This window comes from Strix aluco, chromosome 13 (genome assembly GCF_031877795.1).
Source record: "Strix aluco isolate bStrAlu1 chromosome 13, bStrAlu1.hap1, whole genome shotgun sequence".
In the NCBI taxonomy this organism is placed as follows: Eukaryota; Metazoa; Chordata; class Aves; order Strigiformes; family Strigidae; genus Strix; species Strix aluco.
The window spans coordinates 4135759-4159854 of NC_133943.1; the positions used below are offsets into that span (position 1 = coordinate 4135759).

A 24096-nucleotide genomic window follows, 5' to 3' on the forward strand; every position below is an offset into this window, starting at 1 on the left:
CTAGTATTCCAGGAAGGCAACGTAGCAAACCTGATGCCAATCTTTTTAGAAAGCCTCCAAAACTGATCCAAGGAACTGCTATCTGCAGAAATCTGACCTCTATAGAACAAAATTCCCTTTGGGCTGTAGTAAACCAGAGCCAGATGAGACAGATGTATATGTACGGTGGTGAAGGGCCAACGCATCTTTAGCAGAGCAAAGTTATACCCCTGAAGTCCAAGAGGAGTTTTCTGGTGGAGTCGGTGAGCACAAGGATATCAGTGATCTGGTTAAGGACCAGAAGGATGTCCTCCTGTTGAGTGGCTGGGTGCTGTTCAGGCATAAAACATTAGATTTGCTAATTGAAGGTGCCACACAGGAGGCACAACAGGTTGAGCTCAAAATCAGGTATTTACCATTTGAGAAAGAGAGCCCAGTCTCCAGCATCAATCAGAAAGGCATGTTAGGAATTGACAGAAAAGAGTTTCAGATCAAAACAGAACATTGTGGTTCTGGCTGCCCTGTTCAAAGACTTAAAAAACCAAAATGACTGAGGAGGGTGGAAAGGAGCATCTTGCATGAAAGGGGAACTAAAGAGAGCTGGGTTCTTGACTCTGGGCAAGACAGGACTGAGGGAGAAGCAGGTAATAGAGGTATAAGAAAATTGTGAATGCTATGGAGAAGGAAGGGCGCAGGGAGCAATTGTTCATTGCTTGCCGAAGTATCAAAATTGAGGGTATCTCCTGAAGAGATAATACATAAATTGAGGGTATCTCCTGAAAAGAGAATACAGAAATTGGGGATATCTCCTGAAAAGATAACAAAGAAATTGGGGGTGTCTCCAGAAAAGTTAATCTGGAAATTGGGGGTATCTCCAGAAAAGAGAATACAGAAATTGAGGATATCTCCTCATAAGAGATAATATAGAAATTAAGGGTATCTCCTGAAAAGAGAATACAGAAATTGGGGGTATCTCCTGAAAAGATAATGCAGAAATTGGGGGTATCTCTGGAAAAGAGAATACAGAAATTGGGGATATCTCCTCCTAAGAGAATACAGAAATTAAGGGTATCTCCTGAAAAGATGAGGCAGTGTAATTTCAATGAGTTATACACTTCCATCTTTAATTTAAGAGTTCATAGCATACTTCCCCCCAGATCCCTGCTTTCCCCCCTTCGCACAGAACCCCCCATCCCCTGCTGCTGCCCGAGGGGGCGATGCCGCTGCTCCCGCTCCTCCCTGCGCCCACCCCCGGCGTAAAGCGGACCCTGCCCCGACCCCGGCTACCTGACAGCCGGCACCATCAGTCCCACCAGAAACACCCGCGCTGTCCGCACTGTCACCCCCCACGCCTGACCGAGACACCCCCCCCACACCCCCCCTTCCCCGGGCCCGGGTGTCTCCCCGCCGCCGGCCCCTGCGCGGCGCCTTTAAGCCCCGGTGCGTGATGTCACCGCGGCCGGGAGAGGCTGCGGCGGGCGGCGGGGCTGCGCGGGGAGCGTGGCCCGGCGGGGACCCCCTGCTCAGTGGGGACCCCCTTCCCGTTGGGGACCCGCCCCCCGTGGGGACCCCCCTTTCCCGTGGGGACCCCCTTCCCGTTGAGGATCGCTGCCCCGTGGGGACCCCCTGCCCCGTGGGGACGCCCCTCCCGGTAGGGACCGCTGCCCCGTGGGGACCTCCCTTCCCGTGGGGACCCCTTTTCTCGGTGGGGACCCCCTGCCCCGCCGGCGGGACAGGGTCGACGGCTCATCATGGGCAGCCTCCAGCTGCAGGACTTCGCGGCGGGCTGGGTGGGCGGTAAGTGGTGGTGCCGTGGGTTAAGGGGGGGGTGGGAGGGTGGGAAAGGCAGCGAAGGGGGGACAGGAGCGTGCGTGGGAATAAAATCCTCCGTGTCACCTACGGTCTGTGCCTCCCACCGGCGTGCTCGTACCGGCGGACGCACCGTTTGCTTCGCTTTGGCTCAGAAGTGCAGTTTAATCCGATTTCCACGGGCAGAATACTTAAAATTGAAGTATCGGTAGGTGTGATGCCGCACACCCCCGGCTCTCCCTCCCCTGTCTCACGGCTGGAAGCTGGGCTCGGAGGGGAGTAGCTGGGGCTCGCAGTAGCCAACCCGGGATCCCCCCGGCCGCACACACCCCCGGGTGAGGCACCGCTTGGCCTTGACCCTGCGATCCCGACATGGCAAACAGGCTGACGGCCAGGGCGGCGATGCTGGGCAGAGGGGGGTATTGATCCAGTCTGCTGAAAACACGGATCACAAACTCCAGGAAAAGAGATACCATGACAGAAAAGGCAAGGTGAGCATTTGTAGAGGTGCCAGTAATACAGTATGTCTTACAAAACTGAAAGTTCCCCCTGGGTTTAACAGCTGACGGGGTGCCCGGTGAAGCTGCCCCACTGCTGGGGGGGCTGCAGGGCCACAGGGGCAACTGCGGCGCTGGCCACCGCAGACCAGAGCTCTGCTCAGGCTGCTGCTCAGGCCAGGCTCAGGAAGGGGGTGTGAGATGGGTCACGGACCCTGACCAGCCAGACGAGGTTGATAGGTTAGGTGACTAAAAAACCCAGAACCTCTGCCAAAAGGTTACGCGAGCAGCTGGTTTCTGGATCGTTGCAGCCTGCGGAGGCTGTGCAGGACACAGTCGCTCCCCGCTGACCCTGTGCTACCGCCGCACACCCCCGGGAATGGGGCGGGACGTCTGGGGGTGAACAGCCACCAGCACTCAGGGTCAGTGGCAGCGGCCAGTTCTCATGCATAGCACTGGACCACCGGTCTCAGGTTAAGGTCCAGGAGGAGAAGGGGTATTTTATAACACATTTCTGAGTAAAGTCTTAATGTGTTCATCAAGGACACGATGGTTTCATCATCCCATATCTACTACAAGTGAGAAATTTCATGTAGTCTCTAAAGCACTTGGGGACACTGGTTTACACGGAGACTTGCAGATGGGGAAGCAGCACAAATTATCTCCACAAACACCCTAAAAACTGCTAGTGTTGTTTGCAACAAGCATGTAAAACCATATCCTGGCCACGGCACGTGGGTCGCTCCGTTCTCCCAGAGAAGGGGGAAACTGAGCCGTGCTCTGCCCTGCCACGGGGGCTTCTGGCAGTGAGCGTTGTGGGCAGGATGGTAATGGGGAATGGGCTGGTTTCTTCCAGAAAGCCACAGGGAATGAGGCTGGATGGGACTGTAGAGATTGATACAGAGCAGGATCCTCTTTATCAGAATCATCCCTGGCAGGTATCTCTACAAACTGCTCTTAAAATGGCAAAGGATGGAGGTTCACAGTTCCCATCAGCAGTCAGCTCTAGGGCATCTCTGTCTGAGCCAGGAGAAAGCATTTCCTTGTGTCTAACCTGAATCTCATAATTTTGAAGCTAAAAGATTTTATGAGCTTACAAGAGAGCAAGAGGGGTTGTTCATGGACAGGACATGCAAATACAACACCTTCTCCTCTTGCTCAGAGGTGACGTTGATGGAGAGTATTCAAGGAAAGATGTGCAAGCATTTCCGCCCAGCTTCTACCTGGCTCTGGCTGGGGCCAGTATAACTGCTTCTATGGAAATGTCTCCCCCCCTATAAACCCATTTCTTCCTGTCCCATCACAAAAGCTTCTTCAATGTTTTGTGTAATACTTTGCTTTCATCCCCAGGAGCTGCCAGCGTGGTTGTGGGCCACCCCCTGGACACGATCAAGGTAAAACACTTTGAACCATGCTCTCACATCACCACCCAAAACCCCACCGATGGGGAGGTGGCCTCTCCGTAGATGATGTTGCAAAGGACCTTCAGTTCTCCTGTCACCCCAAGGGGGAATTTAGCCTGGGTAGAAATGTTTTCATAGACCTTCTTCCTGCCCGATGCTCATTTTGAATGAGAAACTAAAAGAACTGGCTGATACATGCAAGTTCCTCCAGTGAGGATTAATGTTGACAATTAAACCTGTCTTTACTTAACGTATAGTTTACCAAACAGTTCTGCCGATGTTTTATTGAACTTTGCCACAGACAAGTATTCAAAGGGCAGCAGAGGAACTATATTTATTTTGTTGCAGGCACATTTTTATGTGTCTTCCTAGTGTTGGCAATGCTGGAAGGGCAGTGTGCTGAAATTGTTATCCCAGGGCTATGTGATGCAATATTTACTCCTCCTTCAAGACAATTATTCCTCAGAATGAAGGTTTTAGAGATGTAAGAAGATATTTGCTAGCATGATGCAGACAAGCCCATGCACACACCAGTACAGCCCAACCCACCAAGTTGCCCATCCTTACAGATGCAGAGATATAAAGGAAGATCCTGTTCCCTTCTCTTTTTGTAGTGTGAAAGGCCTCTCTGGCCAGCTTTCATTGCTTCAACCGCTCTGCCCACGTGCTCTGGTCCGGTCCAAGCCTTGTTGCTGGCACCAGGCAGGGCTGTTAGATGTGGCAAACCCAAGAGCCAGTGGGCCTGTTTGCATCTTGGAGGGTGATGGAGAGGAGGCAGGGTCCAGTGTGACCCACACCACATCCCTTCCCCAGCCATCCCCTTGCACACAGCCGGCTCTCTGGGGATCAGGAGATGGCCTGCCAGCCCTATCCTTTCTGAGCTGCTACAGGGATGGCAGCCCCGGGAGCATCTCCATCAAGGATGGGTGCAGACCCCACGCAGGAGGAGCTGCAAGGCTGCCCACAGCATCCCGGCGATGGGCAGGGCCAGGGCACAGGCAGCACAGGCAGGCTCTGCCCAGGGTTGCCAAGGCAATCCCCATCTCAGGCCGGCCATTGGGGTGTCATTGCCAGGTTGGGGGGAGTTTGGCAACAACTGAGAGAGGATCCTGCTGGGAAGCATCGAGTTTCTGGGTGCCAAGAAAGAGTGAGCCCATCCTTCAGTGCTTACAAAGACAACTGTCAGGCTGACCCCTCTGTTGCCCTTGGCTTTGGACATTGCCTGGGAATACCAAGTAGGCAGACTTGTTAACTTTGCAAATTTAGGGGAAGGGAAGTGGAAAGGAGAGTTTTTACGCAGCACTAAGCCAGCAAAGGGGCAGCTCAGCAGCATTTGCAGTGTTCAGGGGATGGGGGATCCTTTCCCACCTGGAGGAGGAGGCAGGATGGAATGTGAGGTTGGATGGGGTATGTGGTAGCCACACCACAGCTCCCATCGAGCAGACCCTCTACTTCAGCTGGCGCCTTCCCAGCGTCGCAGCTTCCATCAAACCCAAGCATCTGTTTTTTCCATGGCCTTGCAAAACTCTAGTTTTACATTTACTCACTTTTCATCATTCACATTGCATTCATTTCCCCAGAACTTTCTTCAGTTTCTGGGTGTCACCCGAGAGCAGTATTGTACTAATTAAAATGTAACAGAACGGAGAATTTTCCTGAGGAATATCCATACTGGTATCAGTTGACAGAGATGCCAGCAGGGATTTCAGTGCTGGGGGTTAACAGCTTAGCTAAGGGGCATGTGTGCGAGGAGCAGTTTGTGAGGACACTCGGTTGCCCTCAGTTACTCAAAAAATGTATTAACTTGAACCTCTGAATACCTGGTTACTGTGTAAAAGAAAAAAAAACAAGCCCATGGAGGCAAAATGGAAATGTCTGAGCTAAGCATTCAGGTGAAGCCAGGAGGGAAGGCAGGGCTGTGCACTGCAGTGTCCCTGTCCTGGGCTGCTCGGGGTGCAGCCAGCCTCCTCGCCGGTCCCCCCAGTCCCTGTACCCCCAGTGTGAGTCATGCGGAGCACCGGTCTGCACCCACGGCCCAGGCCTGCCTGCGTTGCACAACGCGTGCTGCATGAGCCGTAGCCAGCATCTTCACGTACCAGCTTGTTTATAGTAAATATTCTGCTTTTGCTGCCGCCTTCCATGGCCTTCAGCCAGGTGTGGAGCAATGCTTGGTGCGGGCAGACGGCTGCACAGAGCAGCCCCGGGGTGAGGGGTGAGCCCAGGCTTCGGTCCTTCTCGCTCCCCAGCCAGCATCCTGCAGGGGCACCCCACTGGAGAGGCTCTTGCAGGGCCCTGGGCCACGTGATTGTGCCACTCAACCTGCTGTTTGCTGCCCAAAAGCCCTCCCCAAGCACGAACTCTGGAGAACATTCACTCCTTTGGGGTTTAAATTCCCAAATAGATTTCCTGCTTCACCCTGGTGTAAGTCGGGACTGGGCACTGTCCCTCCAGCACAGGTTGGCATTGTCCCTCCAAGCTTCATTTTGTCATTCCTGCTAGTGGCAGTGCTGATGGATATGACCAAAAATACTGTCCCTGTTCCCTATAAACATCCCCGATAGAGCACGTGCGAGTGTCTTCCTACAAAAAATCAGCTCTGGCTTCAGCCAAGATCAGTTGCTGAAGCCCCAGGTCCTGTGAAGTGAACAGGGGGTCCATTTCCTCACACACCTCTAAGCCCCAAAAATGCATCACTTGTTAGGATTTTTTTATTACAAACCTGTGAGCAGCTTGAGTGAAAGATGATCTAAACATATGTGTGCATATATATATTTATCTATAGATATGTGAGAGGGGGAAAGCATGTTGAATCATACGGACTTTGTCATGACTTACACGCCATCTCTTCCAGCTGTTGTTGGCATTTTTTGGAAGGCGTATAATCATTGCTTTCCAGAAACAAAATGTCTTTGTTGGAAATGATGTAAAAATGTATTTTTGAGTGAAGCATGCAGAATTTCTGAGATGGAGCTGAATTATTTTGGCTCCATTTAGTATTTCTGTCTTAAAATCCACCTTGGATCAGAAGGGCCTTGGAAGCCTCCTAGGGGAGCTCTCCTCTCCATCCTTCAGCAACGCGTCCCAACCTCCACTGAGATCCCCAGATGGAGGAGACCACACCACTCTCCAATTTCCACATAAATCATGAACTTGCCAATGACAACACCGCACACCAGCAGTCTGCTGTGACGCTGTGCTGGGCCAGGGTAGCTGGTTGGGACTCGAGAGCAATTTGACAGCCATCGATTCCAGATGTTGCAGAAAGCTTCAGACCTCTGAGGTCCCGTTTAGGCCTGCTTCTGGCAAAGTTCAAGGGGGGTGGATCATATATATCTTACTTTATTGCTCTGTTTTCTTTAGAACTAAGGAAGGATTCTCTCTCAAAGCAAAGTACACATTGTTTACGTAGCCTGAGCTTTCACTGGGCTGGAAGCATGGGATTTTAATTGCATTTCACGAATGTATTTTGCAGACCCGTTTGCAAGCTGGACAAGGGTATGGAAATACACTCAACTGTGTTCTTACTGTGTACAGAAATGAGTCTGTAAGTACTTTATCTTACTTAAAATGCGCTGGTAGAAAATGCCAATAGATAAATAGATAAATACATAAAGCAATTCTACAAGATCACTGTTGGCACTAGCAGTTATATGAAGACCAATAAAGCTGGTGCAATTGAGCCTGCAAATACCTACAGCCTTCTCTTGCTTAACTCTAGGTAACTCTCGTGGTTATTTCTATAGGGAAAAGACAGATCCCTGGCATGGAGTGATAAATGACACTGCCCATGTCTCCACATGGGACAGGGTGTTACATCCGCAGTGGCTCTTTTGCCCGTGCCTGCTGGCAAAGCTCTCCTGGAGGTATTTTGCTGACTTTGGTGATGCCAGGACAGAAGCTGGCCGTAAGAGGGACTCTTACGTGGGTTCCTGTGCTTTCAGCATATCCTGCATTCTGCACAATCTTTAAAAGTCTTTAGTGGCATGAATTAATTTTCATTTGCTCAGCATATGTGAACGGTTGGGTCCAGGGAACATCTGGTACTTGGATTTGCATTTCTGGCCTGATAGACAAGTTGGGGTTTATGCTGCTCAGTCCCACTCGCTCTCTTAACTCCAGCTCCCTTCCCCGGGTAGGTGGCTGGCTTCTTCAAAGGCATGTCCTTCCCGCTGGCCAGCATCGCCGTCTACAGCTCCGTGGTGTTTGGTGTCTTCAGCAACACGCAGCGGCTCCTCAGCCAGCTCCGCCATGGCGACCCAGCCCGTGCGCCGGCCCTGGCCGACGTGGCTCTGGCCAGCATGGTGGCAGGGTTCGTCTCTGTGGGCATCGGCTCTCCTGTGGACCTGGTAAAGATAAGGCTACAGATGCAAACGCAGCCGTACATCAAAGGTAGGAAGCAAGAGTTTCTTTTTGCTTTGTCTGCCAGTCCTCGGTGTTTACTGAGAGCTTCAGGACAACTTTGCTTCAAGGGCCAGCTCTCTGGTGCCTTGGGCTGCTGCAATTCCCCAACATTGGACACTTTTAAGATTCAGCTGGACAGGGTGCTGGGCCATTTTGTCTAGACCATGCTTTCGCCAAAAAAGGTTGGACCAAATGATCCCTGAGGTCCCTTCCCACCTGGTATGCTATGATTCTATGGCATGAATTGAGCTAAAAATGCTTCCTTCTGCCTCAGGATGGACCCCATCCTGCTCAGCTCAAGGGGGGGACGGTTATCAGTGACATTGATCAAATCTCTGCTGGCATTTCCAGCTGATTGGGATCTGTAATGAGCACAGGGGCAGGTCTGCTCAGGACCAGGAGCCGCAGGAGTCACTTTCCCCACACGGCTGTGGGGCAGGAGCAGTGAGTCCCCGGGCTGTTGGGTCCCCTGGAGATCCCACCAGCAGCACCACGGCTGCCAGCAATAATGCCTGCTCCCCATCTACTGCTGCACACTCTCAGTCCCACATGTATTTGCCCATAAGTCCCTCTCTGTTATTCCACCCACTGTTCAAAAGCAAAAATTTCACATGTGCCTTTGAAAACCACTGGCTTATTCAGGGCAGGGCTACAGGGACTCAGGCGCAGGCAAGACAGGTCAGGAGGGGATGCTGGCAGGATGGCAGTGGGCAGCTGTAACCTCTCCAGAAGCCACAGGCAGAAGGAGCTGCTTCTGCTCGAGTCGGCGGCTGAACTTCCTCGCAGGCTGCCAACACAGAGCAAACCCCACCAGAGCACGGGCAGAGCCAACGGAAGAGACGGCGCAGCTTCAGAGCTGAACAGCTTGGATTTCAGCAGTTCAACACCTTCCTCATGATTACAGTTGTGCTGTTTAACTGTGAAATATTGACATTTTTATATTGCTTTGATAAAATAGTATTATGTCCATTTTTAAAAAGCCTCCATGCAGCTTAGCAACCTAATGCCCTTTCCAAAAGCAACTTGGTCTACGTGGGAAGGGCCAGACTCTGAAGATGTCAAGGCTTGGCACCAGATGTGGTTAAAATCCGTGAAAATTGGGCACGGAGCCTTAAACTTGGTTGGACATCTCACTGAGCACATACCTATTGGGAGGCATGCAATGTATCTAAGAAAAAACTCTCCTGAAGTGTCTAAACGTCTTTTAAAAATGGACCTAAGTCCTCTTTCTTAGAACTTTATTTCCCACGCTACATACTGATCTCAGCGAAAGAAAATGTATGGCAGTGATTTCTGTTCAATGGCAGCGGGCTTTTGAGAGGAGTTCTGTAGCAACGTAGCTATTATAACGACTGTATCTTTTTTTTGCAGCCAACATTAAACTACAGCCCACAGTTCCTGGATTTCCTCTGTACCGAGGCCCAATTCACTGCTTTAGGACAGTGCTAAAGAAAGAGGGTATAGCAGGAATGTACCGAGGTGCGGGAGCAATGCTTCTGAGAGATGTTCCTGGGTACTGCCTCTATTTCATCCCTTACACATTTTTCTGTGGCTGGATTACCCCAGATGGATGCATTTCCCCTAATCCCTCCTCCATCTGGCTGGCAGGGGGTGTAGCAGGTAAGCACCCTTTTTTCCCCACAACACTGGTAAAACAAGGACAGGACGGTTCCCAGGGCAGATTATGGGGGTGGCTCAGGGGCCACCACATCCTCCTGGTCACCAGGAGAGGATGTGGGGCTGAATGACCTTCCTCCCCCAGGGCCAGGTCCCCTGGCACCATGGCTGCGCTTTATGACTTGACAAACTTCATGGAAGTCGTGTTATCAGATCTTCATCGGGCTCAATGTCAGCGAGAAGGAAAACAGCCAGCGCCTTCATCTCCTGGGATGTCTCACGGCAGTCTGTGTACCAGACAGCCAGTGATACACGGCGCCAAGAATGCCTCCAGAAGAGGACTTCAACCTGTTGGCTGCCCACCAGGAGGGTGTGCACCTTACTCGCACGCAGCAGACGCAGAGTTGACTGTTATTCTTCTTTTTTTCCTGTGTACACCTGCCTGTAAGACTGGCACATGCGTCCCCCACCATACCTACATGTGTCACCCCTACACCCGCTCCCCATTTCTTGGCCATTTCTAAATTGCAGACCCCTAAATGCAGATCAATCCTTAGCTCAGGTAATGATTACAAAACGCTCTCTCCATTTCTTCTGCAAATAAAGAGAGCCCTGGCCCACCTGGACAGCTTCTCTAGCACGCCCCAACACTCACACAGGTCCAAACAAACTCTTGTCTGTCCAACTGGGCCATGTATCGAAGTCGCATGCTGACCTTTTCAGAGAAGCAAACCACCCCACTCAGCTTCAGGCTAATCAATGTAAATAGACAGCTTTTTTATAGGAATTATGATGTATTCAGCTGCGTGGAACCTAATCCTGGTTTCAGGAGATGAACTTGCCTCTTATTTGCATTCTCAGCTCAAACTTTGCTTTTCAACAGAATTATCTGAGGACTCCAGTTTTTCTGATATCGCCCAAGGCAGCAGCTCCCTGCAGCTCGGGCTCTTCCCACAGCATGTCCAGGCTGCACCAGAAGCACGGCAGAAGATGTATTTGCACCTGGGGGAGCACCTTCTGGGCTGCCTGCATTTGATTACCAGCGTAACCCCCAAAATCTCAATGCTTCTTCCAGAAACAGGGAACTTTGGTCCCAGAAATACCGTTGCTGTGCCTCAGCAGGGTGAATGCCCTGAAATGACAATCCCATGAATATGATGTGGTAGATGAGAAGTGAATTTCTGAGTTCACTGACCTGCGGCCAAGGAAATATAGAGAAGAAATTGTTCAAATACTTCTACATTTTTCTAGGAGCCATTTCCTGGGGGACTGCTACTCCAATGGATGTTGTGAAAAGTCGACTTCAGGCAGATGGAGTTTATTTAAACAAATACAAAGGGACCCTTGACTGTATCTTGCAGAGCTACCAGAACGAGGGCTTAAAAGTAAGTGTTATTTGAAGTAAAATCTGTGTATTAGGCATTTAATTTTCCACTGGGAAATACAATGGCTGTTACAAACCTATCTGCAGGACTGAGAGACAGCTAAAGCCAGTTACGGCTAAATTATAATAATGACAGTAGGTAATTATAGTGCAGATTCTTTCTAAATCATAATAGTGAGAGTAATAATGTGCCATACAGCAATGAAAAAATGAATGACTGGGGGTCACAGTCTGGTGGTGTAATTAACTTAAAATAACACTTCATGTCAGTGCATTTAATTGTGAATATGATTTGACTTCTCATAAATCAGAGGCAGAAAATCTTGCCTCTGTGATTGCTTCTACAAAATGCAGAGGTCAAATGTTTCTCATTGACACTGAAGTCAATGGGAACTGATTCCAGGGGCTGTGCTGGCACCCTGGGTGCTTTTAGTTGCCTTGAGCAATGCCTTGGTGGAACCGATGCTGCATTTCACACTGCCCACCCTCATTCTGCACCAAGATAGAGTTGATTGAAAACCTTCTTAAATCAGAATTGCACTGGTATCAAACGTGAATAAGGGCTGTGTGCCAAAAAAAACCCCCTTATCTCCTTTTTCTGACTTTGTCTATTAGCGTAATAAAAAATGTTTGTTCTACCTGCAAACTTTGCCTCAGCTAAATGTGGATGGCAGAGAACCAGGGTTTGCAGCTTTATTGCATTGCCAACTCATGGTTATGAGAAGTGACGTCTTCCAATATCTCAATAAATCTGTATTTAAGTTGTCATCAAAACATCATGGGGGCTCTTAGCTCCAAAGTGTTAATTTTCACATTCTGAGGGAAAAGTAACAAGTTACAAAAAGAAGAATAACCTGCAAAATCACAAGTCAGTGTGATTTAAATGTTTGCCAACGTGCCACTATGTTATGCCAGCCGTCTGGTTCGGTTTTTGCCATTGAGTGAAGAGAGCCACATTCACAGGAAGCACAGGCACCTGGAGAGATGCTAAAGACCACGCTCAGACGGTCAGAAGACAGTCAGGGTGCCCCAGACTCTATGTGGGCTACCTGCCCCGTGTGTTTGGCATGCAGTTTCACAGTAAAACATGGGGCAGCTGAAAAGGGAATTTCCATGTGATATCCCTCTCTCCTCATCCTCATCCTCACCCCCTACCCTCCTTGTCCTGCCTGAATATTAACAACTAATTCAGGCACTTAGTTTTTTTTCATTTGAGGTCCGAGCTGCTTGCAGTTTTTCTGCTATCGTGCCTGGCACCCGGACCAAAGCAGGCAACAGGATTGAGTAATAGTTGATGATAAGACTGGATCCTTCTCTCGTAAAGAAAATCTTTTTATATCTTGGGAGACACACAACTGATAAATGCCAAACCCAGGCCTGGATGTTTGAATTCTGGGACAAAGGAACAGCATTTGCAGTGCTGAAAATAATTGCCCGATGGACACAAAAAAAAGTAAATATAGCCTTCTTCTTTCTGCATAGTCAGGTGTGTTCATTCTGATGCGAAAAATTTATACCTCCAGGCTTTTCTTCATAAATCATTATTATTTAACTTGGCTCTCTTGTGTTACTTTATGGGTACTGCAAAAATCTGAATTTCCTCCCAGAAAATTCCATCTTTCCTAACAAAATAAAACACCCCAATAAATCAAGTAATATCCTAAATAGCCCAATATTGCAATTTCACGTTGCAAACTCCATCCTAAATTATGTTAACATATTTTGATACTGTCTTGTACAAGACAGCACCATGGACTGGATTTATTGGATACAAGATACAGTGATGTTTAGCAGAGCTCAGTATTTCAGGGGAAACACTGGTTAGACACTTAAATCTACGGGCTTCTGGTCTTGGAGCTGAGATCTTCTGTGCTTTCTTACAGTAGCTGTGGGAGCTTTGCCTTTGTCAAGCCTGGAAGGGGGCTTGCTTCGCTGATGTTACTTTTCATGTCTATTCTGAACTTCTGGTGTTTAGATTAGTGACCACAGTGATTAGCCTGGGTGGTTAACAGAGTGATTTTATGAAAAACAGGCCAGCCGAGATACTCCCTCCAACCATCATTTTGTAAATAAGCTCAGCCCAGAGCGAGTGGTTTGTGCACACCCTTGCACATACCAGGCAACGGCGTTTGTAGCACAGGGGGGTTCAAAGGGAGACAAGCCAAGGCCAGAAGCGAGAAGGGCCCCTCTCCACTTTCCAGAAAGCACTCTACTGTTCAAGCACTTAAAAGCCACAGGGTCTTTCACTCTTCTAAGTGCCAGCATCTTTTCAAAAAATATATATTGAGCAAAATGAGGAAGCCTGGCTGTGGATATTTATTATCTTAATGAAAGAAAATGCTGGGATACATAAGGGCACCAAAGCTTGAACTTAGGAACCCACATGTGAATATATTCTATGAAATATTTTTCCCAAAACTGGTGGTGAGACCTAGTTCTCAGCAAGGTACAGAGTAACTCTAGTTTTCTGTTGATTGAGAAATTCTTTCTGTGCTCAAAGGTGAAACCTGCAAAATAGTCCACATGGCACAGTGCCCACATCGGCTGGGGTGGCTCGCAGCCACACTGCTCCCTCTCTGCTTCCCTAATGTCTCCTGCACCCGTAGACCCACCCCGAGGAGTCAGAGAATTTGCTGTATGAAAGCAACAGCCTTCCTGTTGTACCCTGGGGTTTGCACAATCCCCATATGCTTATGTCTGCAAAGGGAAGGAGGGACCATAGCTAGGTAGGACAACACTGGAAGACATTTTAGGTTTCTTGATTTCTGCTCTACACCAGTGCCATGAGACCATTTTTTTACCCATTACCTCTTGTAGCTCTTGCTGGCAGACACAGATGGGGGTTCACAGGAAGCATGGAGCACAGTGATACCAAACCAGTGATTTTTGCCATTGCGTTTCCGTTCTCCAGCACAGACTTCAGCAAAGACCGGCAGTGAGAGCGTATCTTCTGAGCAAACCAAGATTTGGTTCTTCAGAATCCCACCATGACTTCATTCAATGTTTTCTTCTTCTTCTTATAATAGCCAGTATATTCCTATGCTCTAACCTTTCTCCATCCCCAACAGGTCTTTTTTAGGGGCATCACGGTCAATGCAGTGCGAGGATTCCCAATGAGTTCAGCCATGTTTCTTGGCTATGAACTTTCCCTCAAAGCAATGAAAAGAGACCAAACTGAGACCAATCCTTAACTTCCAGGTCAGCTCATAAAGACCCTCTAGCTTTATTAAAATTAGAGAATTAATCTTTGAATCAAATGGAGTTGCAATTGTATAGATCTTCTGAAAGTCAGATAACTTACATGGTACCTACATCTGAATAGTCAAACACTTCCCAAATTTGGGTCTGTGGGATTTGGAGCAGAAAATAGATGTGCTGATGGATTTTGGTTTCATTCCAGATCTCCTGGAATTTCACTGCAATCTGTTTCGATTGTTGTGATTGTTTTGATTAGTATGAATCAGAAAAGAAAAATTGAGAGTATTCTCTAACATTTTATAAGTTTTGAAACACCATTCTCACTAAAATCCCTGCACAGTATCCTTTCCTCCCTTGATCCATCCACAAAGACCCGAAATTAAACCCTTTCAAAGTGTCTTGACTATCAACTCACAGTTTTACTCTTTCACTCATAAACCTAGGGTTGTATAAAGGAGCAGCATTAAAAATACCTGATTAAAGAAACTTTTTTAGCAGTTAAATACTCAAGAATATTCTTGGCAGTCTTTGCTGTTTTCTGCAGTACTTCATAAACCTCCTTCTTTCTTATTTCAAAAGTGTCGCCAAGAAGACCTGAAAGTCTCCTACTTTCCTGAGCCAAATCAGCAGTGTGGTGTTGGTCAGGGCTCAGCTGCTCTGACCGAAGACTCCAGTCCTGCACCCACAGCATCTGCTTTCTCTTCTGCCACGGACTTAGTCCCTGGAGGACTCCAAAAACTGCACCAGCTCAATCAAATCCAAAGACCATTTTCTTATCAAATCTCTGTTGTCTAAGAGCACCTTAATAATTCCCATGGCGGTGTTGGGCTTTTTCACCAATGACATTTTTCCCACTGAGCCGAGAGAACAACTTACTTCCCTCACCCACACGGGTGAGATCGTACCCAAACGCAGCCCACCCGACATCAGCCAAGGGAGCGTCTTTTGTACAACGCTGTGTATAATGCTCCTCTTCTTTGTGAACTAGGAAAGGAGGAGGTGTGGTGGGTGTGCAGGTGCTTTTTGTGTAGAAAGGTCTGGATTCCCACAAAATCCTACCTTGCTTTCAGGATCAAAGACATAAGATGACTCCACCCGTACAAACGGATACTGGTGTTTTACATCACAGAACTCTCCAGTTTGCCACAATTTATCACATTAGCATGAAAAAAATGCAAAGGGCTTCAACAACTTCAGTTTGTTATCCGAGGTATAAATTAAATTGGGAAACAAGAGGATGGTAGATTCAGAGATTAAGCTGCTCTTTTTCTTCAGAAAACAATAAAGCAAGTCTGCACTGCATATAGATGGCTGCCTACTCACCTTCTGTAGATCTCCAGGGACCTGCTAGCGGTATCTCGTTAGACCTTCTGATCTCCCTGACATGACAGTCCAGCTTGCCAACTGCCAAATCCTGCAGACATCACTTTGCAGCCTTGAGAGACCACCACCAAAGGATGTCTCTTTAAGGGATGTAGAGTTCTCTAAACTACACGGGCCAGCTTCAGACCCCCAGCTCTTTGCTGCAATCCCACTGAGACAAGTGGGGCAGACCCAGGTCTCTCTTTGGTCTACCTCAGCCTTTCAATTATTCCAAGATCTTTTACATCATGATTATTTGTTTATGCTGTTAAATATCTCCATGCTTTATTTTCTAAGCATGGAGCTTCTGATGCCAAAAACCAGGAAGAACCAGCTCTGCTGGGACAAGAGGACTCTGGTGGCACTGGCAGGAGAGGCTGAGGGATAACAGCCCATGTGACATGTGGCATAGGGGGACAGTCTGGGACAACACTGTCCTCTGGGAAATGTGTGGTTCCCCTCATCTTCATCTGGAGAAGAAAAAGCCCAGCAACAGCAGTTTTAGCAGATGCCCTCAACAGAAGTTTCTGAAGGCAACCAGGAGCAGCTGTGCAGCCTTCCTCCATAAAGGAGAAGGAAAGAGAAACTCCTGCGTCCTCTTCCCTGAATGAATGGAGGAATTGGTGACAAGACTTGAAGACCTCAGCAGAAAGTGCCTAAAAACTCGGGTCTGGAGCAGCACTCAGAAATGGGGTCCCCAACCTTGGGCTGCTCTTCACTAGGACCCGAATTAGTGTGGCTTCCCCCAGAACTGGCCTTAAAAAGTGTGAGAAACAGCTGGTGTTACTTCATCTCAGGACTTGCAGGCGAGGAGGCTCACAGTGCCTTTGAGCTTGGAAAGAACACAGGGAACTGTTTTTGATAAAACAGTATGGATAAAATTGATGAGCCTTCACACAAGTATTTGTTGGTGGCTGCATTTAAGGATTCATGCTTTCCATGTTACCTGTTTAAATACATATACATCAAACATGTTCTTTAGATGCATAATGTCTCCAGGGTTGATACTCGGGGAGACTGGTTTTTCAGTGCAAATAAATGATGTTGCTTATCTGCCTGCATTATGTAAAATGCACCATGAATTAATTAAACTGATGAGGTTTGCAACAAGCTGTGTATCTGAATGATCCTGCCCTCACAGTGCCCAGGTTTGGTCTGTTTAGTGCTCCCCTGAGCGTAAAGCTGAGACCCATGTTGGAGTTTTGTGGTGATTTTTCCTGACGTTCTTCATCCAGTCAAACCAGTTTTGAGACGGATGCCCAGGATTTACTTGGACAAAACTCTTGTGTAACACACACCTGCCAGAAGGAGCTGTCAGGGAGAGCTGTGGGCTACCTGGTGTAGAAAGGGAGCAGAGGGCAGGAAGTTTTTAATATAAGAACATGAAAAGTGGCAAGTGAATAAAAAGCTTTGGCCACATGATGGCATCCTTGTCCGTGGCAGGGCATAGCCATGTACCACTCGCTGGAGCTGCCAGGCAACTTCTTTCTGTCTTGTTCCATTCAACACTGAGTCCAGGTTTGCTGCCAGACCAGCACACGGTCCCTTCCCAAGAGCAGCCCCACGCTGGGCAGCGTGCAGGGGATTTTGGGGTCCCCTTGCCTGGCAGTGTGGGAGGCAAGCCCTGGACACACTGGTTTATCAGTGTATCACCCCGGTAGCATTCATAGACAGACCACGAGTGAGGCAAAGCAAGGCCGGGCTGGAGCACGAGGGTTTTGAGGGTGACAGCAGGTCGGGCTGATGCTGGGTCGGGCACAGCAGGGTTGGGTCAAGCAGGTTTTGGGGCACAGCACTTTGTGGTATGGTTGTACCCATTGCTGTGATCGATCACAGTGGATCCCTGCACACAGAGCCCAATAAATAATTTAGTCTTGCTTTTGAAGTAGTGAGTGAGTGGCTGTGTCACCGAGGAATGAGGCCCAGTGGTGGGGTCAACCCCATGTCTTGGAGATGAGGGATGGCAATTATGATTTATGCACATAGAGACTTGACAGGTTTATGTCTTCTGAATGATTTTCTTTGTGATACATCAAATGCATTAATTTTTAGAGATACTATCAGTATCATTATCCACTGATCGAAATTAAGATCTCTAAGGGATCCTCTTCGGGGACCTGGTGATGGGAGTTTAAAACAGTGCCTTGCCTGGCAGGCAAACAGCCTGACTCAAAAATACAGCTGATTAAAATCCCTTGTATAGGGCACTGATTGCATATGTTGGTGATTTTGTCCTTGAATTACAAAAAAGAAAAATCCCCTGTGTCAACAGAACTCAGGATACGGACCAGCTCCTCTGTCAGTGCTGTGGCTGTAGTGACCTGCCATCGGTGGCACATTCCCCAGCACCATGAACGCTGGAGTGGAAGAAGACATCTGCTTGATAGCTTGTTCACAGATGCTCACAGAGCCCCACATTTCTAAGATAAATGCAGGAAATCCTGAAATTGGTAAAAAATGCAAAGGGAGACCAGAAGGACCGGGGATACCTATTTCTATGTTTTTCTTGCCTGGAATATGAAAGCATACTCAGACCTGTCATGCCTCAAGTAAGTCTGTAATTGCTTGACTTTCATGTTGCCGATGGTGTTCCAGCTCTTACAACACCCCATATTACTTAATGAGGTGCTGGCTGTGTAGCTGTTTTTCCCAGTTTATACACAGTGTAGTGCTATTGAAGGAAAAAAAGATAACAGCAGCTTATTTCCCCTTTTGGAAAAAAAAGAACAAACAGGAACCAATTTCCCAGTGAAAAGTTATTTTTCTGGAAAACAGCCCTGACCTGGATGAAGGTCTTTGGTGCTGGGAGAAGCTTTGTGATGCCCATGGGGAGTGATGTGGGAGCAGGCTGGGACTGCCCTCTGGCCAGGAGGCAAGGAGGGGGCTACCTCACCGCCCTGTTTCTGCATCCCCACTGCTGCTGGGCACCCATAATGTCCCTGAGTCCTTCTCCCAGGCAGGGTGCAGTTGACATCCTGTGCAGGAGCTCACTCCCAGCAGTTTGAGTGCCTGCTGAAGCCCTGCCTGTGATGGCTCCGGGCCAGGCTGACACTTTCTCACGCCTTGGGAATCCCTGCCTGGTGTGTCCATATCTTGGGGAAGGTGAGATCACCCATCTCGGTTTCTCTTTTTCTGTTGTACTCTAAGACAGAGGAGTAGGTGACGTCTTTGCAGACATTAAGATTTGTATCTCATTGGTTTATCTGAAGCTCATTGTTTTATTATAGTAGAGATTTCTCTCCTAGACATTGCATTCATGTAAGCCAAGAAGGCCAATACCTGTCGTGTACCTGTGAAGAAAAAGGTAGAGTCAGAAGAAATGGTGAGATCCAAGGAGACAAGTGGGAAGAAGTTTGAGTTGCTAAATTGAATATAAACTGCACAAGAACAGCTTCCTTTAAAGCCATCTTCTTCCTATATATGCTCCTATAATGATGCATAGACCGATCACTGCCAACTTAGTTAAGTAGTGTGTAAAGTTTCCTTCCAGACTAAGGAATTAAGCCATGCAGTGAGGGGAAATTTAAGTAGTTACAGTGCTTTTCAAAGCAGTTTTCCTAAACTGTAGATCCTGTGACAGCTCCAGAATCAGACACTAGTGGAACAACCGACCTGTTAAGAGCCATACATGCAGCAGAAGGAAAGGGTCTTTTTAAGGGGGTCTCAGAGGTCACATATGAGGTTTCACTGTAAGATATAAAATGCTGGATACATCAAGAAATCCTTTCTTAGTATAGGTGAAATACTACGGCTACTGGACTGTAGAACACCAAATCTCTGCAAAGAATATGAAGACTTTCTTGAGTGATGGAGGAAGCAATGGATAACCTTGGGTCACAAGGAGAAACATCTGGAGAAACAAGAACCTCGCAACTGGGGAAGCACAGGCTGAGACTGCCCTGCTGCCAACACCCGCTGCTTCAAGACTGGCACCTACATGGCTTCATCAGTTGTAAAAGCACCAGGACTTACGTTGTTTATCTTCACGGATTGGACCGGCTCACGGTCTATTCCCCATGTCTAATAACATTTTAGCACGAACGTAGCCTACTTTACACATAGTATAGAAAATCCTGCCAACTCTTATGGAAGAGGGCCAACCGTTCTTACTCATGCAACTAGGTGTGAACCAATATCCGTGCTTATTTTGTTATTAAATTGTGATTACCATCTTTCAATCAAGCAGTCTGCAGGTGGTTTTTCAATGCTTACAGCATGAAAAACAAGCTGCAGTGCGGGTCTGGCTGGTGGAGGGCACTAACGCAGCCACGGAGTGAATGCCTTGCGCTGTCTGTCTGTCCTGCACGTTCAACCTTCCTCTGCGTGCTGTGCTGAGAGGGAAATCTCACAGTGGGATAAGCAAGGAAGGGTGAGTGGACTTATAATCTGAGAGCTCTGCAGTGTGTCTCTTTCCTGGTGTGAAAGCAGTCAGGCTCACAAAAGAGGACATTGAAGTGAGAGCAATGGCATCAGGAAAACCTTAAAATACAGGTGAACTGGTGACCTTTGTGGGCAATTCCCACTTTCTTCTGCTTACTTCTGGAGACTCTTGGTACTGAGATGCACTTGCAATATGTGCAACACCCAGCATGGCTGGCATGTTGCTGTCAGGGCTTTTTGCTTTTAGATGCCTCAGCTCTTGCTAAATATCATTGCAACACAGAAAGCTTGGCTCCCCTGCTAGAAAACCCAGGAAAGCTCTGGTGACTGTACTGTTGCATGAAACAAGGATGACTTGCAGCTCTGAAGGTCTCTCTCAGGCGTGCTCCTCCATCTCACAGCTCCTGAGCACCACTAGTTTTGGTTGGCTAGTTTAAATGGTTTCCAATTAATTAAAACTCTTCAGAAAGTAGTAGGAGCTTCATTACCTACAGAAGCTAATGTGAGTCCTGAGGACATCCTGTGGTCCATCTGCTAGGACAGAGCACAGTGTGCAGCTATCAGGAGGTGCCACTGCCCTCTTCAAGCTGTCACGTGAAACGTTCCCTCTGTTCATCTGGATTTTACACCTTTCTGTCATAGGCAATCTCACTATTACTATGCAGTGGTCTACCCTTTCGTGAAGGAATTAGAATGACCCTATTTTCCTTTTTTTACACTAGCATATGTCATCTTTATCTAAAAGAAAGGGAAAAAAAATACTCCAAGCCACCTTATCTCTGGAAAATTAAACTATCAATAGCATCTCTTCATTTGTGGTTTTGCAAGCCCTTACATCTTGATCTACACAGCAAATGTAAAACAAGTTGATATGTTATCTTGGTGTTTCTCTTCTACAGGGAGTCTTTCTTCCTACATTAGAAAAACCCAAACTGTACAAAGTTTCTTGGAAACATTACAGTGGGATGCAAATTCTCTCAATGAGAATGCAAATTCTCTCATGAGAACTCAGAAGATCTGGAGGTTTATGCTAACCGGGTTAAAATACTGATCTGGAAATTGGATGTTTGTGAAACATTTTCAATCGAGCTATCATCAGAATAGGTGCATTAAAAGAGAATATATCCCAAAGTATTTACACATAAACCAAAAATGTACAGGATATTAGATGAGGATTTCCAGAGGAGCCAGAGGGAACTGCCTGTAGGAGACTACAGAAATATACTGGGAGAGTTTTTTGTGTTCACCTTTTCGAAATACCTGTTCTGGGCTGGAATCTTAACAATTCTGTCACTTGAAAGTTGTGATCATGAACCAGGCACACCCAACGGATGTGCTGCCCTGGTGTTGGCAGTACCCCCGGCTGATGGAGCTCTCTGCCTCCTTCCTTCCTCTGCTCATCCACTGCATCCTTTAGCGTGTAGGAAGTGATAGGAAGTGTGGGGATATACAAGCTGCTGAAGGATGGTCCAGGCCCAGGCCGACCACAGCCAGTTTCCCCACTCAGGTTTCCCAGTGGCAAAGTAGGGGATGTTTCTATGGGCTCATGCAGCCGCTACCTTTCAGCCTGGTGACCTGTATTAAAAATCCTGGGTTTCAGTTCTTTGTTTTGTTTCTGATTTTTCCACCCAGAAATCTTAAAAGGGGACAAAAACCCTCAGAAAGACCAGACTTAGCATTGGTGGCTCCCCACCTTGACAGCCAGCCTTTTGATGCTTGGGGGTTTGCGACCTCAGAGGGAAGTGGACTCACACAGTTGCCTTCCTACCTACTGCAATTTGGCTACTGAATTTATTATGAATTTGTTTCAGTTTTTTTGAGTGATCGTTGAAGAACCTCTATGTCCTTTCTACATTTTGGCCTGTGTTGCTGAAAGAGAGATTAAGGGAGAGGAACAAAGGGAGATCAGATACCTAGACATGAGGACAAAAAATAAACTGCTGATTGCATTTAACACACAAATGACAACATATCTGTGAAAATATGTTGCTGCAGCTGGTCATCAAAATGAAGACTTTTAAAATATCAAAACTAAATATTTAAAGATTATATAAAAAAGCTGGTCTTTTTGCTGGGATGGCAGCAAATATTAATTTCTGTGGTCTCTGAATCAGCCTCTAAATGCCAGAATAGAGCCTAAACTCTCCAAAGAGAAGCCATAACCGGTGCCACTCACTTCTGTGCCTGATCCACTGCTGCTCTAAGCAATACATGGAAAGTTCTTTCTCTGACAGTTTGATTTCTGGTGATATCTGATTCACTGTAAACTGAATAGAGCTTCTGCGGTGACCTACTTGCCCTGGAGCAACAACAACATTAGACAGATCTCACGAAGCAATCAAATAGAAATGAAAAGTGTAGAGATAGTGCTGGCACCCCTGGCAGATAGAGGCTGAGAGGAGGAACCGCAGGCTCAGGGAGCAGCTCTGGAAGCTCTGCTGTTCTGATTTTCAACCAGTAACAAAAATACAGATCTTGTGCTTTCAGGCTATAGGCCTGGGAAGAAGTTACCTGCTCTGCTCACTGTCCAGTGAACTTAATTACATCTCATGCATGGAAAGGTCCTAATTATGTATCTTGCATACAATTTACACCACCAATCGCTTTCGCTTACAGAGCATGGCAGCTGCATTGAGACATCATTCCTGAGGTGAAGAGGCCCTAGAGACCCTGCTAAGTATATCAGATTCTGTAAAATCCTTGCAAAGTCAGAGCATAGCAGCTATTGGGCAAAATGGGATTCCTAATGAACCTATTTTTCTTAAAAACAAGAAGCAGTAGAAACTCCTGGCTGTCACGAAAATGTCCCCATGGCACATTACCATATTTCTTGCACAACCTTGGCTAAATCAAACACACTTGTGTATTCTTTCCTTTTAAAGCCATGCAAAATATTTTTTTCAAGCATTGGAGAAACCAAGCATCCCACAAATGTTACACATCATTTATTTCCTTCAGGAATTTATGCTTTGACCTAATTGTTCTAGTTCTTGCTGTGGGGCTTTGCTGGCTGAAGAAACAGAGAGCAGCATACCCATTGCTTTGCTTGAGCACAAAGCTGTTTCCTCAAGGGAGACCTACCTGTCACGGAAGTCTCTTTATTGCTTTTCAGGAAATCCCAGGCTCTTGATCACAGATCAATGATTTTAGCCCTTCTCTAACCGCCCAGTGCCTTGAAAGATGCCACTGCCTGGCTCATGAACGCCATCCCTCCCCGCAACATACTTTTGTGCATCTGTTGATCATAATGTAGCCTGCTGCCAGCTTTCACTTGCCAAGGGAGGATCTCTGGCTTTTTCTAGGTATTCCCTGGGGCCTGCGTCAAAGCTGTATCTGTCTAATGGGATGTACACTCCTCACACTAAATCACCCAGGGACAAACCTCAAAGAAAAGGCAGGGAGCATCCGCCCCAGCCCCGAGCTGGTGCTCGGTGTGCAGGCAGCGAGGCAGGGGCAGGAGCAGCAGGCAGGTCCTCCTCCGCTCCCCTTGGCGTGCGGGCAGGCCGGGGAGCTGTGCTCGGCCAGATAAATCCCTTGGTGGTAGGCAAATGCCAGAGAAAAACCAGCAAATTGAAACCTGATGTTTTCTCTTTTCAGGACGGTTTCCAGCGGGATTGCGCTCATCCTTCAGCCAGGCTGACCAGCAGAAGGCTCAAGCTTTTGGAGGAGATCTTCGAGGCATAACAGGATTTAAGGTGTAACAGGAGGGAAGCTTAAAAGTCAACACTGGGCATCTAAAAGAAATCTGAAGGGCTGACACTTGCTCTGCCAAGGCATGCAACTTGGAAAGAAGGAAACCTCTGTGGCCAGAGAAAGCTCTAGCAGACATTCAACCCAATCTGGAGCCTCCATCTGAGACAATTTCCAAGTTAATAGCATTTTGGTCACCTAGGACTATTTTTGCATCCTCTCTTTTCTGCTTAGAAGGGGACGGGGTGCGACATTGCAGTCAGTGTTTGCACCCGGAGGGCCCGATCTGAACCTGCACCTGCACTTGGTGGAGGTGGGATCACAGTCAAGGACTATGGGATCCCTCTCCGGATGCAGCAGCTGTAATTCAGCATGA

The 24096-nt window shown here is 47.6% G+C and overlaps 1 protein-coding gene across 7 annotated transcripts; it reads left to right on the forward strand.

Annotated features, from left to right (window-relative positions):
- Positions 1–1403: 1403 nt before the first annotated feature.
- On the forward strand, positions 1404–23765 carry SLC25A48 (solute carrier family 25 member 48). 7 transcript variants are annotated; one of them, XM_074839001.1, is made up of 8 exons: positions 1409–1776; positions 3636–3679; positions 7161–7183; positions 7825–8077; positions 9461–9709; positions 10958–11091; positions 14159–14288; positions 14868–15004. In XM_074839001.1, exons 1-7 carry the CDS (start codon positions 1427–1429, stop codon positions 14279–14281), a joined length of 1176 nt encoding a protein of 391 aa, XP_074695102.1. In that variant the 5' UTR covers positions 1409–1426; the 3' UTR covers positions 14282–14288; positions 14868–15004. The 7 variants fall into 7 exon arrangements, with proteins under 7 accessions (XP_074695101.1, XP_074695103.1, XP_074695105.1 ...); XM_074839005.1 differs by having other exon boundaries at positions 1591–1776; positions 7161–7232; XM_074839002.1 differs by lacking the exons at positions 14159–14288; positions 14868–15004 and adding an exon at positions 23628–23765 and having other exon boundaries at positions 1406–1776.
- Positions 23766–24096: the final 331 nt, after the last annotated feature.

Excerpts from the sequence above, each read along its gene's own strand:
- SLC25A48 (XM_074838999.1), top strand. The coding sequence starts at position 1,427 with ATGTCACCGCGGCCGGGAGAGGCTGCGGCGGGCGGCGGGGCTGCGCGG. Across the intron at positions 9,710-10,957 it reads GCTGGCAGGGGGTGTAGCAG|GAGCCATTTCCTGGGGGACT; the intron begins GTAAGCACCCTT and ends ACATTTTTCTAG. Across the intron at positions 11,092-14,867 it reads ACCAGAACGAGGGCTTAAAA|TGTCGCCAAGAAGACCTGAA; the intron begins GTAAGTGTTATT and ends TTATTTCAAAAG.